General features: G+C 40.0%; 1 protein-coding gene across 18 annotated transcripts in view; it reads left to right on the forward strand.

The window, feature by feature from the left end:
* ptprk (protein tyrosine phosphatase receptor type K) overlaps nt 1–17503 on the forward strand; it is an 82946-nt gene that overhangs the window by 42390 nt on the left and 23053 nt on the right. For 10 of the 18 annotated variants that reach the window (XM_028398145.1, XM_028398150.1, XM_028398153.1 and 7 more), the window contains exons 6-13: nt 539–620; nt 1954–2069; nt 2592–2766; nt 9452–9564; nt 9750–9930; nt 16558–16944; nt 17057–17166; nt 17269–17470. In XM_028398145.1, the coding sequence (XP_028253946.1) occupies nt 539–620; nt 1954–2069; nt 2592–2766; nt 9452–9564; nt 9750–9930; nt 16558–16944; nt 17057–17166; nt 17269–17470 (1366 nt within the window). The remainder of the gene's footprint in view (nt 1–538; nt 621–1953; nt 2070–2591; nt 2767–9451; nt 9565–9749; nt 9931–16557; nt 16945–17056; nt 17167–17268; nt 17471–17503) is intronic. The other 8 variants (XM_028398152.1, XM_028398162.1, XM_028398159.1 and 5 more) reach the window with 1 other exon arrangement.

Genomic DNA, 17503 nt, shown 5'->3' on the forward strand with positions numbered 1-17503 from the left:
TGTATAAATCCAGCAGCAGTCATGACGGCAGCTCTGTGTTTAACCAGTTTTATGCACATCACCAGCAGCTGTCACTGATGATGTGATTGGACCTTTCACTTTGACTGCAAATTTAAATAGCAATAGTTTGACTTAGGGCCTTATATTTGTTAGTGTAGCTGTACCTCAGGTGGTTAAGTGGTTGTGAGATTGCCCTGCCCAGGCTGCATGCTGATGGGTCCTTGGGCAAGACAGTTAACCCCAGTTGCATGCGTATGAAAGAGTAAATGTGAAATAATGCAAGACACGTAGAGTACCTTTGACCATTAGTTAAGAATAACAGACTATATAAAGGCAGATTTAACATTTCAATCTTTATTTAATTGATTGATGATAAATTATCTAAACTCTTGCATGTAATTTACTGAATTGTTTTTTTTGTTATACAGGGTGTGTATGAATGTATGTGTCACAGAATCAATGATCTAGGTAAAAAAATGCTAAATATATGGAAATAATGGTACAATAATGAGTAAAACTACTCTCTTTTCATTCACAGGTCATATTTGAAGCAGAGGTTTCGGACAGCAAAGCTGGCTTCATTGCCATTGACGACATTCAGGTGCTCAGCTACCCATGCGGTGAGTCATTAGCATGCCTGCAATTAGTCCTAGTTCGCTGAATAGACGCTGATAGCTTTGGCCACTAATTAGACTGTACCTGGGATGGTTTCTGTTGCAGTCCAATGGCTAGATAAGTGGGAAGGTGACACAGGAGAGGAGGGATGCACTGAGAGGAGGAAGACAAGTGGTGGAGAAAAATGACAGAAAAAAAACGTAGAGAGAGATTGAGAGGGAAAAAATCTGAAAGAAAGAGGGAATAGGAGAGAGTGAAGCGGGAAATGAGACAGTATTAGGGCAATCATGGAGGGAGAAGATTCCGACCACTCAGCATTTTCTCTCTCTCTCTTTAACCCACAAGCAGTGACACACACACACACACACACGCATACACAGGGAACAGTAGCTGTCTTGTCTCTGTACTGACAGGAAAGAGATGAGGGCTGCGATCCATTTTAAATTCCCTCTACGTCTCAAGTCTCTCCTTCGCTTGAGTGTTTCCTCACTGCTAGAGGCAAAAAAAAGAGTTGTGAGTGACGACAAACTGTTACTGTTACCAGAAGGGTCTGTTAATCAAAAGACGGTCCTCATCTTGGAAAGAAAACCATTACAACTTCTTTTGGTCATCTATCTGGTAGCAGCACTGAAATCTTTCAGGACAATTCTGTTTCTTAATGGATTCTATTGATTATAAGTCATAAAAATAAACTGTCTTGCAGCAATCATTTGCACAGTTTGTGAGGTCCTGGTTTCCCTGAAGTCACTGTCTCTGTCAGAAATTGTCAGTAGGTTTTTTTTTTAAATACCTTCCTAGAGCCATGGAAACATAAAGACAGCTTCACCCTGTCTTTAAAAGGCAGAGCAGCAGGACTAGTATTTGAAAAGGAATAAGTACTTAGTACTCTCCACAGTGGAAGCATTCATTCTCACAGCTGCATTTCTGGACACACAGGTTTGTGTGTGTGCGCGCGTTTGCGTGAATGCATGTGTGCGAACTTGTGTGTGTGTCCATTTTCATTCAACATAGGAGCTGCTATCTATGATTGCAATCACATCCTCAAAATAAAAATGTCATAGCTGAACTGCATCTTCAGTAAGAGTTATTTCTTATCTCAGAGAGGTAGTTAAGAATTGAAAGCAACATGAGTGATATATAAACTTGATGTGACATTGATGCTTCTTCCTACTGGCAATTCAGTAAAATATAATTACAATAATAATGACCATATTCCAGAGGTTAACTCGCTGTCTTGAAAGTGTTAACCTGACTTGTTTGTCCCCTCAAATAAAATAAACAGGAACACTTTGAAACACAAATTCAACCTGCTATTCTTTCCCACTTCATTTCCTGCAGATAAATCCCCTCATTTCCTGCGCCTTGGGGACGTGGAGGTGAACGCTGGACAAAATGCCACATTTCAGTGCATCGCCACAGGACGAGACACCTCAAATAATAAGCTCTGGCTGCAGGTAAATCAACACACACAGATGCAAGCTACATTTATGGAAACTGTAATGGTATGAAAACAATAAAAATACTGCCAAATATGCCCATTTAACAATAGTTTAGTGACTAAAGAATCAATTTAGAGTATTTGGCACAATTCAAAATATTGTGTTGTGTGTAGCCGCACATTAAACAATACTAATATGTTGTATTTTTGCATAACACAAAGGAAACAGTGTGCTCAGATGTGCCACCCTAAGCTGTGGTATGCCCCATTATAAAGTGTCATCCATGCAAATGCAGGCACACTCACACAGTGACTCCAGGCTGTACATCTAGCAGCTAACATGATTAAGAGTTTAATAGCTGCTGATTTCATTAGGGCTCTATTGTAGTCATGACCTTCAAACCTGCTGTCAGTGAGGCTGGAGGGTATGTGTGTGTCTGTATGTGTGCGTGTAAGCGTGTGTGGTCTACTGCTGACTTGTGACCAAGGAGCAAGGCAGCTAACCCTCCTCTCTGTGTGTGTTTTGTGTGTTATTTAGAGGAGAAACGGAGAAGATATTCCTGTGGCTCTGACCAAAAACATCAACCACAGACGGTTCGCCGCCTCCTTCCACCTCAAAGAAGTCACTAATCAGGATCAAGATCTGTATCGCTGTGTCACCCAATCAGAGCGCGGCTCTGGGGTGTCTAACTTTGCAGGTCTTATCGTCAGAGGTGAGGATTTTGAGAAATATGTTCAAGGTTATTTGATTGATTTGCTGACAGCTTTGGAGTCCTGTTTTCATCTCTGATTTTACATTTATTACCAGCTTCTGAGATTTATCTTTAGTCGGAAGCTTTTAATGGAAGGATGGTTCAGTGTCTTTGGAGGCCAACTGGCTGTTTGCTAAGCCCTGCTGTCTATGAGCTACTGCCTTTCAAATTTTCAATTTTTGCAATGCACATATCGAGTTTACAAACAACTTCATTTTTTTAGTTATTTCTAAAACAAAGTCAAATAGCGGCAGACAAAAGTTGGGATCTCTTCACCACTAGCGATCCATTACATCTGATGATGAATATGAGACTTTTATATGCTGGTCTAACACAAAGCAAAGGGGAACAGGCAAAGAGGATGCTTCTGTCAGTGTAAATTTAAATTAGAGATAAGCTTATCTATTAATTTACATAATTACAGCTTTGCTATAAAATGATGACACATCCAAAAGTCTCCAAATGATTTGTCCTTTAATATGGTCACATCATCCCTGTCTGAAAGACCAAAATTATAATTATTTCACACAAAAACCACTTCTTTTTTCTACCTTGTTGTGACCACAAAGACCACATATAATAGATGTTTGTGAATTATTTACTTCAGAGGACGATGATGGAAAAGAGTGGGTTCAGATCATGAAACAGTAAGATTGGACATTGTCAGGTTTGCAGCTTAGGATAGAGAGCCTCATTATTTTTGTACAGTTTTACTTGAGTTTTGGGGGTTTTGAAAAGGTTATAAAGAGAAGTGGCCCTTCAAAAATCCTGATAAATCAGGTGCATGGATTAGTAAATGGTCAGTTATAAATTCATTAGAATTTTTATAGTTTATTCTTTCCTTTTTTCTCAGCTTAGTAATTTATATAGTGTCAGAATAACTTTGTATTTTGAATAATTTTTGGAATGTCAAAATCCATCTCCAATCAAATCTCAATGTAAGTCAGCACAATATAGACTAATGAGTAGAAGTTCATGTGTGAGTGTATGCAGATATGTGATGAAGGTGTGTGCACAAGCTCTGCCTGTGTTGACTCCATTGTTGTCTATGTGCACACTATGTGTGTGTGTGTGTGTGTGTGTGTGTGTGTGTGTGTGTGTGTGTGTGTGTGTGTGTGTGTGTGTGTGTGTGCGCGCTCCAGCTGTCATGTGCATCTGACATGTGGTTAATAAGGTGTCACCAATGTGTGTTTGAGATGGGAAGCTTTATTCATTCACATCCAATAGCTTACATATTCAATTCATCTCCCAGGGAGAGACTGAGGGGGAGGGCACAGAGTGGGGGGAAGGGGGAGTAAAGGCGAAGAAGATTCAGAAAGAATGATTTGGCAGTGACAGAAAGAGGAGAGTGAGCAAAGGAAAGATTGGAGATGGTGAAAAGTTAAATGTAAATAGTCAGCTCATTATCCGAAGAATATCCATATCAGAATCAGGAATATGTCTGAATATGTAAACAGCAGAGCAGGGTCATGTTTATTATTCTGCATAAGACATGGCAGAGGAAAAAGAAATGAGAAATCAAAGCAGAAGTGAGCACTCTGAATATGAATATTAGATGATCCATCTCAGATAATGGAGCTCTTGGTCAATGCAAGGGGTTAACTGTGTGTTGCTTGACCCTAACACTGCCACGGCTGGGGTTGCGATTCTCCACTGGGAACGGGCACTCTCTGAGCTTTTTTTTCTGCATGACCTTGCTGATTTAGTAGGAGTATGCAAGTGGCTAATGTTTATTTATCATTAACATTTTTTACAATATGTGAAGGCAAAGAGGAAAGAGATGAAGGATACGCGCGGCAGGAAACATGTGTCTAACCATGAATAGGACCAATCTACATATATGAGAATAGATTCAGGTTCAAAAAGACGCATTGAGAGCAGTTTTGAGTCCAGGCATGGGTTTGAAAAGGCAGCTACTTTCACAATCTGGGAAAAGATGGAGCTTTGAGGGATATTGCTGATTATGAATACTGATCGAGAGCGTGGTTGTTAGAAACATATCACAATAAAAAAATGAAGACTGGATTTTTGAATGCGGAAGGAGAGGCACCTCATGTTTATTTATTAGAAATATCAGATGGGAGATGAGAGCCAGAGAGAAATCAAAGAAACAGGGAATATGTTTATTTCACTTCTTAGAAAAGTATGCTTGTTGGAGATTTGAGGCTCCTGCAGGACATTGACGACCATGAATACGGACAGAGTTAAGCTGCATTGATAATATTTTGATTTTGAATATTTTAATATTTATTTATTAGGGAATTGAAGCCAGAGGAAGAACGGTGAGGAATGGGATATTACTAGAGAAATAGGAAGATTAAAGGAGAAAAAAAACTCAGGGGTGTGCAAAAATATGAAACATATATGTATATAAACATTAACATATGTGGCAGTGGGACACTAACCCAGGTTTCATCTTCAAAGCCTGAAAAGTGGTCCACTGGGGGATGTGAGATTTCCTCGGTACTGGCACTCACAGGCATAGTAGTCTATTGATATTTATAACGTAGATGTAGATGACAAAGATGTGCCGTTATTGTGTGCCGAAGCTGTCAGGATCAGAGAAAAGAAGCACATTTTGTAGACAGAGGTGTGTAATGGGGGTGCAAGACATGTGACACAAGATTACCAAATAGTGCCTGTACTTTAATGCTTTTCTCTCTGCCTTCAGCACAAATATGAACAGGCATAAATATTTTTGTTTGTAATTTTCAAAATTAGTGACAGTTTGGGCTACAAAGTGCCAGAAACATTGTGAAATAGGACAGTTTTCTAGAGCACAATGCAACAAATAAACCCACATTTATGGGCTCTTTGTGCACTAAGGTCTGTACCTCTATGGTAAGCAATTTCCTCTGGGATTAATAAAGTATTTCTGATCCTGATTCTGAAAGGGGACATTTGTAGTAAGAAGTAAAAAGCAATATTTTTGTGCAGTACAGAACACTATAATAGAAATACAAAAAATACAAAGCTGCATTTAAACAGAACAAACAGGGAGTGGCACACATACTATAGATATTTAAGTATTTACATGTTTTCAGCCTTTTTTTATCGTTAAGAGGCACCAGAGTCATTCCTGTCTGCAAAACAGTTCCCATCTAAAATCACGTACCACATCACACTTTCTGTATATTTGATTTCTTAAGATGCTTTGCTTTTGTTACAATGCTCCACTATGGCCAGGGTCACATTTATCTGATTAATGTTTGAATTAAAATGTAGACTCGCCAATTGGTTTTCAACTGAATTGCATGCCTCGCATGACTCATTTAACAATGGGAAAGTTGAAAATCAGTTATTTCAGTTAATTGTGCATGTTAAAGAGTTCTTGGCTGTGATAAATGCAGTGATATTCAGCCCATTTTTATTTAGGTATTTATTTAATTATTTTAGATAGAAAACAGTCCCTAAATATGTTTGTACAGTTTTAATAATGATTTAATGAGTTATTTAGGAAACAAAATGCAAAACATCCACTGGCCAGTTTTAAAAGCCAGTGCTAGATGCTGTGTTTTATTTACCACAACTGAGCTTCAAATGCCCAAAGCCACATGTTTCCTCACTGGATGGATGGATGATGGCAAGCAGCAGCCCTGCCTTTATAAGTTTTACTGTAGATAAACAGCATGCGTGGTACAGTGGAGTCAGACTGAGTATCCCAGTGTGTGTGTATGTGTGTGTGTGTGTGTGTGTGTGTGTGTGTCACTTTTAGTTTGGCCAGAGTCAAGCTCTAATCAAGCCTTGCCCCGTGGTTCCTACGGTGACAGAGTGCATCATCACGCAGCTCATATCACACACACACACAAGCATACATCACCATGCCAGCTTGTATCATACACATCCCATGGCCTAAAAATCTCCTGCAATATTACTGTCACACACGGGAACACAAACATGTGTATCAGATTTATGAAGACACACAACACACTTGAATTTATACAGCTGGATTAAACCAATAATAGTCCACTCAACTTATCATTTTAACACACACACACACACACAGACACACACACACACACACACACAGTCTTAAGTAACAGTGACAGGTGGAGCTTCAGGCATTATGGAACTATAGAGGACCTCCTACCAGTGTTACACACTCACACACACACACACACTCCTCTGTGTTTCTGGAGGTCAGTTGTCCTCTAGTGTGTTCCCTAGTGATGTCAGCAGCGGTTTGTGAAAGCTAAACTTTATTGACAAGGTTGCTGACGATGGTCAAAGAAAGAGAACATGCCTAGTGGGCACCAGTCACCAATATACTATCTGCGCGCTCTCTTTCTTCTTTTCTTGTTGTGTCTGTCTGCCCTGCTGTTTATCCACTACATTATAAAACATAAATAACAAAATCTTCCACATCTTTCAGCACCTCAGGCGTTTTATTTTCCAATATCAATGCAAGAAAATAAATGACACACAAAAAACAAATTAATCATACAGATGGGTTAGGTCAGAATCGACAAGCATTTGAAGAGTTCCCGTTGTGGATTTGTTTTGTTATTATCATTTACATTTGACCCAAAAACTTGATAAGAAGGTTCACACATGTGATTAATAATAATGAAAGACAGTGAAAGCAAACCCATTGCAAAATTTCACAATAACACCACAGATGATTTGTTGTATTTTTTTAGGTCAACTGTACAAATGACAAGTGATGGAACAAAAAAAATCTAAAGCGTGAACTCGTTCCAGCACTTGTTTTTTCTCTGGAGTCACATAATGACCCAGTTACATTGCTTACTGTTTCATTTTTATGTCTATTATTTATCTTTAAAATATGCGGTAAGACACATGCACACACACACACACACACACATGTATTCACACTAGCTGTAAATAGACAATTCTGTGGTTTGTGTGAGATTTTTATTTATTTATCAGTTTGTTAATCATCAAGTTGTTTACTTTGTTTATTTGATGCCGTTGGAATCTGACATGTTGTCGACGTTGGTTTTTCTGAAGTCACTTCAACATTCATTATCTGGATTCAGCTGCCTTCGTGTGTGTATGTGTGTGTGCACGTGCTGTCAAACTTTGGTGTTTCATCTGTTGCTAAAAAGACACTTCCCAGCGTGCACCTCTCTGACAGCACACACAAAAATGGAAACACTCGCACAGACAAAGAGAAAAAAGAGGTGACAGTAATACAAAATAAAAACTATTAATGGAGCAACATGCAAGCATGAACATTCAATTTAGATAATATAGCAAGCATTTACTTTGATAGGGTGTGATTGAAGCTGTCCTCACACAGATAGCAATTCTGCCTGGTGCTGTGTTTGTGTCTGAGAGAGATAGAATCTGTATGATTTACTATGTGTGAGACAGATCACGGTGTGTGTGTGCACAGAGTGATTAATTCAAAGGTTGATCTGTGTGTATATGTGTCAAGTAGATGAATCTTTGATGCACCATGTTTTAAGACTGTGCGTGCGTGCACGATGCGTGCGTGTGTGTGTATTCGGCTTGTCAGTCACAGATGTGTGACAGTTAGCTCTGATCTAACTGGCCCTGAACCATCTCACATCCATCACATTTTTGTATACAGACCAAAATGTATTCACTGAGAGCATCATGGCTGAAATGCAAAGATGATTTTAAAGCCACCTTTAGTGTTTGGAGTTTAAGTAGCACTGCTCAATCATTTCTTTTAATGTCCTGTCCTATCTGAATTAAACCATAAGAACCATTTAGGACACATCTGAATGTCAAACAGATCCCATCCTGATAGATGGATAAAGTCAGCAATATTATACATTCTTGTGGGCACTTCCAGTGTCTTATTTTGAAGGTTCAGAGTCTTTTGATATTCATTTTCATCAGTGTATGAAGCAACATAGCTACAACACTCTAGCTGATGGAGGAAAGTAGGTGAATGCCCAGCTTGTTATGTGAAATAGGAAAGGACAGTATGTTCCTACCAGTCATCATCAGTCTGAAAACCATTTCACATCCCCAGTTTTAACTAAGTTTAAATAAATAAATAATTTTTTTTCATAACAAATCAGCATCTGATCTTTGATAAGCATTAAGCTGCAAAGACAAGCTGAACAGCTGTCTGACATTATTTGAAATACAGTTCTACACAGCCTCAATCGATTAGACAGCGACCGATAAAGACAGCCACTAACTTGTCATGTAGTCATTGCCCTAGTTTTGTGAAAGATGGACGAACAGAATGAATTTGAACTTTGCTTCACAGGCTTTTTATAAACTGAACTGGAACACCTTTAAATGACAAAATCAACCCTTTCACACAAACAAAATCAACCAGAGATTTGCTCATATTTGTTCACACATTTTTTTAAATCACCCAGTCATAATGTTAAAAAAGATCTCTGTACTCTCTTCATGGTCCCACACCAATTAATTGACCATAGAGCCCAGCTGTCATAATATTTTAGGTAAGTGTAGCTCCCCTTGAATGGCTCCAGTAATTTGTGCCACTAGTCATTGTTCACTGTTGGTTTGTTAAAAATATTGGTGCAAGTTCACAGGTATGGTGTATAAATAAAGAGCAGTATCACAGTTACGGAGTTCTTTTCCGCTGTGACCTTGTTTTAGTGTATTTCATTCATCTTGTGCAGCACTTTGAAACCATCTTTTATGTGTGTGTTCATTGTTTTTGTCTCCTCAGAGCCTCCGCACCCTATTGCCCCACCCCAGCTGCTCGGCGTCGGCCCTACCTACCTGCTGATTCAGCTGAATGCTAACTCCATATTTGGAGATGGACCTATAATACTAAAAGAGGTATGCGCTTTATCTTTGTCCAGGAAATAAGTGGAAAATAGACTAGGCTTTTGAGAGTCTAATTAGCACTAACATATAATAGGCGTCCGGCATCACACAGCAAACAAAATAGGTCAGATTATCAGAAAAGGTAATCAAACCTAGAGTAAAAGTGCAATATTCTCATGTGTGTTTCTTTCCTGTAGGTTGAGTACCGTATGACATCAGGAAGCTGGACTGAGACTCATGCTGTCAACTCTCCCAACTACAAGTTATGGCACCTGGACCCAGACACAGAGTATGAAATCAGAGTATTACTAACAAGACCAGGGGAAGGAGGGACTGGAAAACCAGGACCACCACTCATTACTCGGACCAAATGTGCAGGTACGTCAACTTCATTTCTCACTTTTTACTGTAAAAAAATCTGAGGGTGATAAACTAGATTTAGCAGTGTGTCCTGACTTTAGCTGGGTTTTCATTCTGATTATTTATCGATCTGTTCTTTTTTCCTGGTGTCTATATTGTAGTGGGTGGAGTGATATTTGTACAGTTATCAAGCAGGAAGAGGAGAGGTGTAGCGAGGGATAGAATTGGAGGATAAAAGAAGGGGATAGCCTGAGTCAGTCTGTGGTTGCTCAGTGATCTGAGAGAAAGAGTGATTAAAATACTGGAGACTCGCCACCTTTTATCACTTTTCATCCTTCTCTCACCTCAATCCTGCTTTCTCCTCCCCTCTCTCATATCTCACATTCCTCCCCTCTGTATCTTTCTTTCTGCTTCGTTTCTTATCACTGCCTTTCCCCCCTCTTTCTGCCTGCCTCTCCCTCTCTCCATCTCTTTCGTTCCCTGGATCAATAGACGGAGGGCAGAAACACTGTCTGACATTTGTAGAAATAAACGACTGAAATATAAACACCACTAGCCTTGGGGAGAGAGCCAGAGCATGCGAGAGAGGGTTGATATGAGAGAGAAAGAGACAGAAATAAAAGCAATGAGCTTGAATGAGAAACAGACTAAGGGAGCGATGGAGAGATGATGAAAAACAATAAGGCTGGAAAAGAAAGAGAGGAGAGAATAGCAGCAGGCTGAGAGAGTGCAAGAGGCAAGAGCATGATGAAACTGGAGAATGAAAATGAAAGAGAGATGAAAATTCATAACCACAGGGCCTGACTGATGTCTGCCAACCTGTGAGTGTGCCTGTGTGGGTGAATGGATCTGAACGTGTGTGTGTGTGTTTATTGACAGAGAGGAAGTCGTAGACTTGTTCAGACGGCTTATGTATTGAACAGTTTCCTGTTTGACAGGAAGAGGAAATTAATCTTCTCCTCATTCAAGCTGGAGCATCGTTGTGGTAAAGACCTTAACTCATTGTTATCCTCAACATGTGCCGATAACAGACTGAAGTAAAGTTATGAAATCGGAGAAGTAAATGAACTGATTCTGTGTATTTGAGTATCTGCTGACTAGAAAACTATAGCTTATCAAAAGCTGGAGTGACGATCAAAGGGGAAAAACATCATTAATCTTTTATGATCTTTAGAGGGATTTTCTGACATGTAGTCAGTAATCAGCACTAGCACTGCAGGAAATGTCCTCATGAACAACTGATGTATTTTTATGTTTAGTTTTTAAAATGTTGCCAGCAGGTGTTCCAACCACTGAAACATCATGAAACTACACAGAAAAATTAGACATTTAGATATTTAATGAGTGATACTTATTTAATGCAGTTTATTGTATTGTATTGGTTTTATCACCACATAGTACCAGACGATGTGTTATTGAGTCAGGCCAATGTGATTGACAGGACAAAGCAATCATATGGTCCACACCTCTTGGATCAAAATGTGTCTGAAAACATTCAAGGGAGGAGGCATGCAGGATACCTATGATGGATACACACTGTAAGAAACAGGAAAACCTTAGAATGGATCCAAACAAAAGCAACAAACGCCTCTTAAAAGGATTGTAAACTAACCTGCCGTAGAGTACTTAAGATGTAAAAATTACAATTCTACATGAACAATTTCCATAGCTAAATAATTAGCAATTAGACATTAAACACATAGGTGCAGATCACTTTGCAATACAGGTAAGTTTTTATTTTTGTATTCTGCTTCTGGTTTTCATTGAAGTTGTATCTGCCTACTTGCACACCCATACACACACGTGCACACACCCTAGGAGTTGGATTGGGTGTGTTTGTTGTGACAGTGAAGCACACACAGACACGGGGTAGAAATGTTATTTAAATGGTAATGATTCCTTTGCTTTTTCTGTTTGGTTAGGTTTGTCTGATCCCACCACCTGTAGTTTACTGAATATTTAGTTTAATACAACACAATGAAGACATGTGCGCAGGCTCACACAGAAAAATGTGTGCACAGCCATCAGGCAGAAAGCCAGTGCATGAAATGCTGTTTAATTAAAAACCAATAAAGTTAATAAAATTCTGAGCAGACATCACACACATGGCAGAGCAATTGATATGATAACAGGAAGGATATCTTCGTCTCTCCTGTTGTCCTTTCTTTGCAGGTCTTCCTTTGAATTTGTTCCTCCTCTTTCTCAGGCTCCTTCTGTCTTTTCTTTCCAACTCTTCTCGATTTTTCTTCTGTGGTGATGTATTGCTCTTGTCTGAAGGGTGAAAAATAATCAACTTGAAGTGAGAGTTAGTGTGTGTTAGTGTTGTGTGCGTGGCTGTGTGTGTGTGACAGAAGAATGTGATGAAGTAGCTTTTAATCCAAATCCTGAATTTTCTGCTGAAAACCTCTTGGTCATGGCAGGTTAGACACACACACACACACACAGCTACACACTAAAACCATAGTTACACAGACGCACAAAGAAGCGTGACACGCTTGTTGCAACGCACACACACAAGTCGCAGCATTTCTCATATGTTGCACAAACTCAGCATCACTCGGATTTATGGAAGAATGGAATCACAAAACACACATTTCCAGACACTCAAGCACAGATATTGAAGGAATCACATATAATATATCATATGTACTCTTTATATATGTGTAATTTACCACACACACAGTCAGCAATACAACGCTTTAGGATTTAGACCTCTTGAATATCCAATAGTTTTGCAGATACAGTGTGTTTTTTTGTTTGTGTGTCCACATTCATGTGATTTATGCCAATTTCTGGTGACTACACATCACATGCAAGAAAGTAAAAAACAAAAAGCATCAATACACAAAAACAAAATCAGCTATTAATGTCCACAGATGAATAGACCATCCCTCCGTTTGTTGTCTTCCAAAAAAAAAAAGCCTGATAGAGCTGTTCTGGTTTGCAACCCTTTGTGACTTTCACTGACTTATGATCATGAGTGTTTTCCATGGGCACCAAATTAATTCTCCTGTATCATATTTGCCATGATATCCACAGCCCCACAGCCCTCTTCCAGAAGTGGGTGTGGTCAGTTGCAACTAATCTTAATTTATAGATACAGACACTGAAAAAGCCTCTCTAAAAAATGGTATACCGAGATCGGAGACCCTAAACAGATGATGGAGATGGACAACACCTACCCAAAAGTGAGGCCAGAACATCTCAATCCCCCCGTGGTCACTGGTTGCAGTATAGCTCATAGCCTCCCCCATGTCAGTGGAACCAATGGGACCTAAACAAAAGCAGTAAAGCAAGTCTTATTCCAGTAGATTTTTCCCCAAGACGGTTTGTGGCCTGTAAACTAGTTTTTGTTCAAGTGTTTTTTTCTCTCGATACAATCATATTTGATTAGTACTTTTGTAATAAGATTAAATTGTGAGTTTTGTTGGCTAAAAGAAGAGGAAGTAATTTTGCAATCAACAGCCAACGGAGCAGCCTAGCTGCTGTGTGATCAGTGGGAAAGGATGAGTGTTGGGGTAGAATAGTGATGGTGTGACTTTATCAATCACCTGCATGATCATTTCCCACTGCACGTCATGTGTATTGTGCATTTGGGCTGTAGATGTCTTACTTGTGGCTTTTATAATGAACTTTGTGAGTTGGTAAATCAGAATTAAATTCAATATAGCTTGCAATTGCTAATTGAAAACATGGTGCAGAGCAAATTTGCCCCTTTTATGTACTTTAATCTGGCCCAGAAAGAGGCTGACGCTTGCAGAGAGAAATTAGAGACAGAATGAATGGATGGAGTTTCATTTGTCTTCCTCATGACAGTAGAAGGATTACCAGGAACTAATTGCACAGATTAATGTGGATTTAGCTGCATCTCCTGTCAACCTTTTCTGTTTCACCCCCCTCCCCTTTCTCTTCCCTTTTCTTTTCTTTAAGCTTTTCTCTCCTCTATGGTTTTTATTTGTTGGCTCTTCCTAATGCTTCATGTTGAGGGACACATAGCTGTGTTGCCTTTAGCGTAGTTCTTTCATTTAGGTTCATTCCCTCTCTCTTTGTTTTTTCGTTCTTTAATTCCAACCTCTGGATTCTGCTGATATGAAGCTTTCCATCCTCAGTGTTATTGTTGGTGTTTATTGGTATTGTTGTTGTTTTCAAAGCTCCATCTGTGGAGAACAAAGCCTTTTAGTTCCAACATGAATCCAGCCGTTTGTCTGCCTACGGAGGAGGGGAAAGGGACAAGGCAGCCTCTGTGGTTTGTCGTTGGACCTGGTCCTGCCTGACTCTGGCCACATTCCAAACTAGTTATCGTTTCTCCCCGTTCCACCTCTCCGTCTCTCATTTTCCCTCTCTCATCTTTCTCTCTCCGCTCCCTTTATCTGTCCTTCGCTCCCTCCAGACCCAGTTTCATTTTTCCACACGCTGCTTTGTTTTCACGCTCGTCTTTATTCAATATCTGTGCTGCTGTTGCCCTTTCTTTCTTTCTTTCTTTCTTTCTTTCTTTCTTTCTTTCTTTCTTTCTTTCTTTCTTCCTTCCTCCCTTCCCTCCACCTTCGTTGCTCTCCAAATGCTTTGACTACCTACAGTAAACACAGAGAGATAAGCAGCAGAGCATTATGGGTCAAGAGGGGAATGTGGTGTTGAAATGTAGGCTGTGCGTATGTGTGCTGTGGAGACATAAATCTGTTTACACAGTCATATCGTGGGGATCCGCCTCTTGTTTGGGGACACAAAGTCTCTACAACATAAATCTTTAAATTCTAGGGTTTATTGTTAGGGTTAAGGTAAGTCTGCAGGAAATGAATATGATGGAATCCCAATCGTGTGTGTGTGTGTGATGAAGTTGGTGTTAGCATCAAGAGGCCCCTGAAATCAATACCGTTTATTACATTGCCGTAACTGTGTGTGTTTGTGTGTCCCTAATAGCAAGGTTTATGGTGAGAGTCACAAGTATTGATTGTACACAGACAGAAAGGAAAAGACAGAGACAAGTCAGGACAGCCATGGAGGGGGTAGAGAGACAGGAGAGATCTGTCTGTCTCCCTCTTGCTCTATTTAAATGTCAACCATCCAATAACAGAACAACAAAAAATGATGTGCTCTGACCTCTGAGCTACTAACACACACATGTGCACAGCGATAATATTCACTGGCAGGTAATTACCTACCCAACCTTCTTTCCTCTCCTCTTTCTTCTCTGTCTACATGTCACTTTATCTGTAAACAAGTTATATCTAAATAATTTAGCAAACCTCAACATGTTTATGTTTTTTTTGTAAGTGTGTGAGAGAGCCCCTCTCTGTACAATGAGAAGTTTGACTGAGATGAGGGCACACTCACACACTCATAAACACACACCTATGCATGCTCTAGCCAGATTTAATCTCGAGTGTACGTGCCGACGGTGAGTTTCTGCACATGTCTGTGAGTGACAGGCAGATAATGGGTTGTCAGAAGAAACGACAAGTTTTTGTCCTTGTGTTGTCTCCTCTGAGAGCGGAAGACCCAGGGAAAAAAACAAAGGCCAAGATGAGGAGGGGATGGGAGAGACTTGCATCTCTATTTAAAGTGAGCTGTTTTTATTAAAAAGTCTTGGAAGGACATGAGGAAGCAGGCAAGTAACAGCAAGGCTGAGATAAAGAGAGGAAGAGACATCAACAGGTGACTATCTGCTAAATTTGCTCTGGTTGACTAATAATAGATTTCACTGCAGTCTTGGAATGACAGGAGTCAGTGTGCAAATCAATATCAAAGTTAATTAAGGCATATTGGGTATTGAATGCATTGATCCATGCTAATGTCTAGCCTGCCTCCCAACAACAGCTCTGGTAGATCAAATGGTCACCGCTGTGTGAGTGGAGGAGGATTTTCAATAGGGTGCTACATCTTCAGGCGCAATAACAGGCTTCTTGATTGAGTGATCTTCTCTCGTTAGAAAAGTACTTCCTGTACTTGGAGAAATAACTCTTCCACTGATTACTACTAAAGAGAAGGGCTTCTTTGCAGCTTATCTCTGTCAATACATAAATTCTTGAAGAATATGTTCATATGTGAGGAGACTCCTCCTGTTGAATGGCTGGGAACGCATCAGTAAACATTCATTTAAACGCACTGCCTAGACTAGAGCAGAAGTGGACTGGCTTGGTTTTGCAGTTTTTCCTGTAAGTGTGTGTGTGTGTGTGTGTGTGTGTGTGTGTGTGTGTGTGTGTGTGTGTGTGTGTGTGTAGGGACAGGGTGGTTATTGATCCGGTTAAATGAGCCAGTTAAGGTAATTAAAGCCCTAGGCTGCGAGGACAGAAAGTAGATTATATTGACAATAACAGTCTGAATACACATAAAAGATGGAAACCAAAGATGTGCCTTGTAGGAGTTATTGCACTGAGGAATGGTTGAATGACAGCACGGAGCAGAAATAGGTGATTGTAAAAGCTGTTCGTTTTATCCTGGGAAAATGTTGACTCACCACTGTTGGTCGCTTTTGGCAACACAAAGCAGATTTGCTTCTAATTGACAGTGCAGAGAAACTTTACTTCTGAAGTTGGTGCAGTTTCCTTGTTTCCTGCTTCCTATTCAGAAGGCTGCATAATACATAACCAACATATGTTTGACAGGACACAAACTGTCCTCTCTTTCCAACTTTTTTTTTCTCTGTAGAACCCATGCGGACTCCAAAGAGGCTGAAGATTGCTGAGACCAGATCTCGTATGATAGCAGTGGACTGGGAATCCCTGGGTTACAACATCACACGATGTCACACCTTCAATGTTACCATCTGTTACCATTACATGACTGCCAACAACCGCAGCAAAGCTGACTGCTTGGACATGGATCCTAAAGGTACTAAAAATAAGCCACAGATTAATCAATGTAAAACAAGCCATGAATACATTGTTAAACATCAAAAAATGTCCCTTCTCTCAGCACCAAGGCACCTCGTTGGAAACCTGCCACCTTACACCAATGTCAGTCTGAAAATGATTCTGACCAATCCAGAGGGGCGTAAAGAGAGCGATGAGACCATCATACAAACTGATGAAGATGGTACATTACACAAATATATTGCATTCATTTATTTGCATGGTGTTTTGGTTTGTACTTCAGTTGTTGAACTGAATTTAACTGTAGAGTGTTTTCTGTGTGTGTGTGTGAACAGTTCCAGGTCCAGTTCCCAGTCAGTCTCTCAGAGCCACTCCATCTGAAGAGACAATAAGTCTTTACTGGAAGGAACCAGCTGAACCCAATGGAGTCATCATACAGTATGAGGTACAGTCAGCAGCAGAGGCTGTTTCAGGACACAAACAAGCAGCATGCTCATTTGAAAATAAATCTTAAGAAGTTTTTTTCTTCCTCTCTACTCCACCTTAGATCAGCTACAGTGGCGTGCGTTCTTTTGATCCGTCAGTGCCTCTGCAGCGGCCGGGACTCACAGTTTCTCTGCTCTCAAACACCACCCATCACACATTTTCCCAGCTCCACCCAGGTGTCACATACCAGCTCTCCATTCGAGCATCTACCTCCAAAGGGTTTGGTCCTGCAACCACTGTTAATGTGACTACTAATATTTCAGGTAGAAATTACACTTTATATGTTCGCACAAACA

The sequence above is a fragment of the Parambassis ranga genome, chromosome 24 (genome assembly GCF_900634625.1).
Source record: "Parambassis ranga chromosome 24, fParRan2.1, whole genome shotgun sequence".
In the NCBI taxonomy this organism is placed as follows: Eukaryota; Metazoa; Chordata; class Actinopteri; family Ambassidae; genus Parambassis; species Parambassis ranga.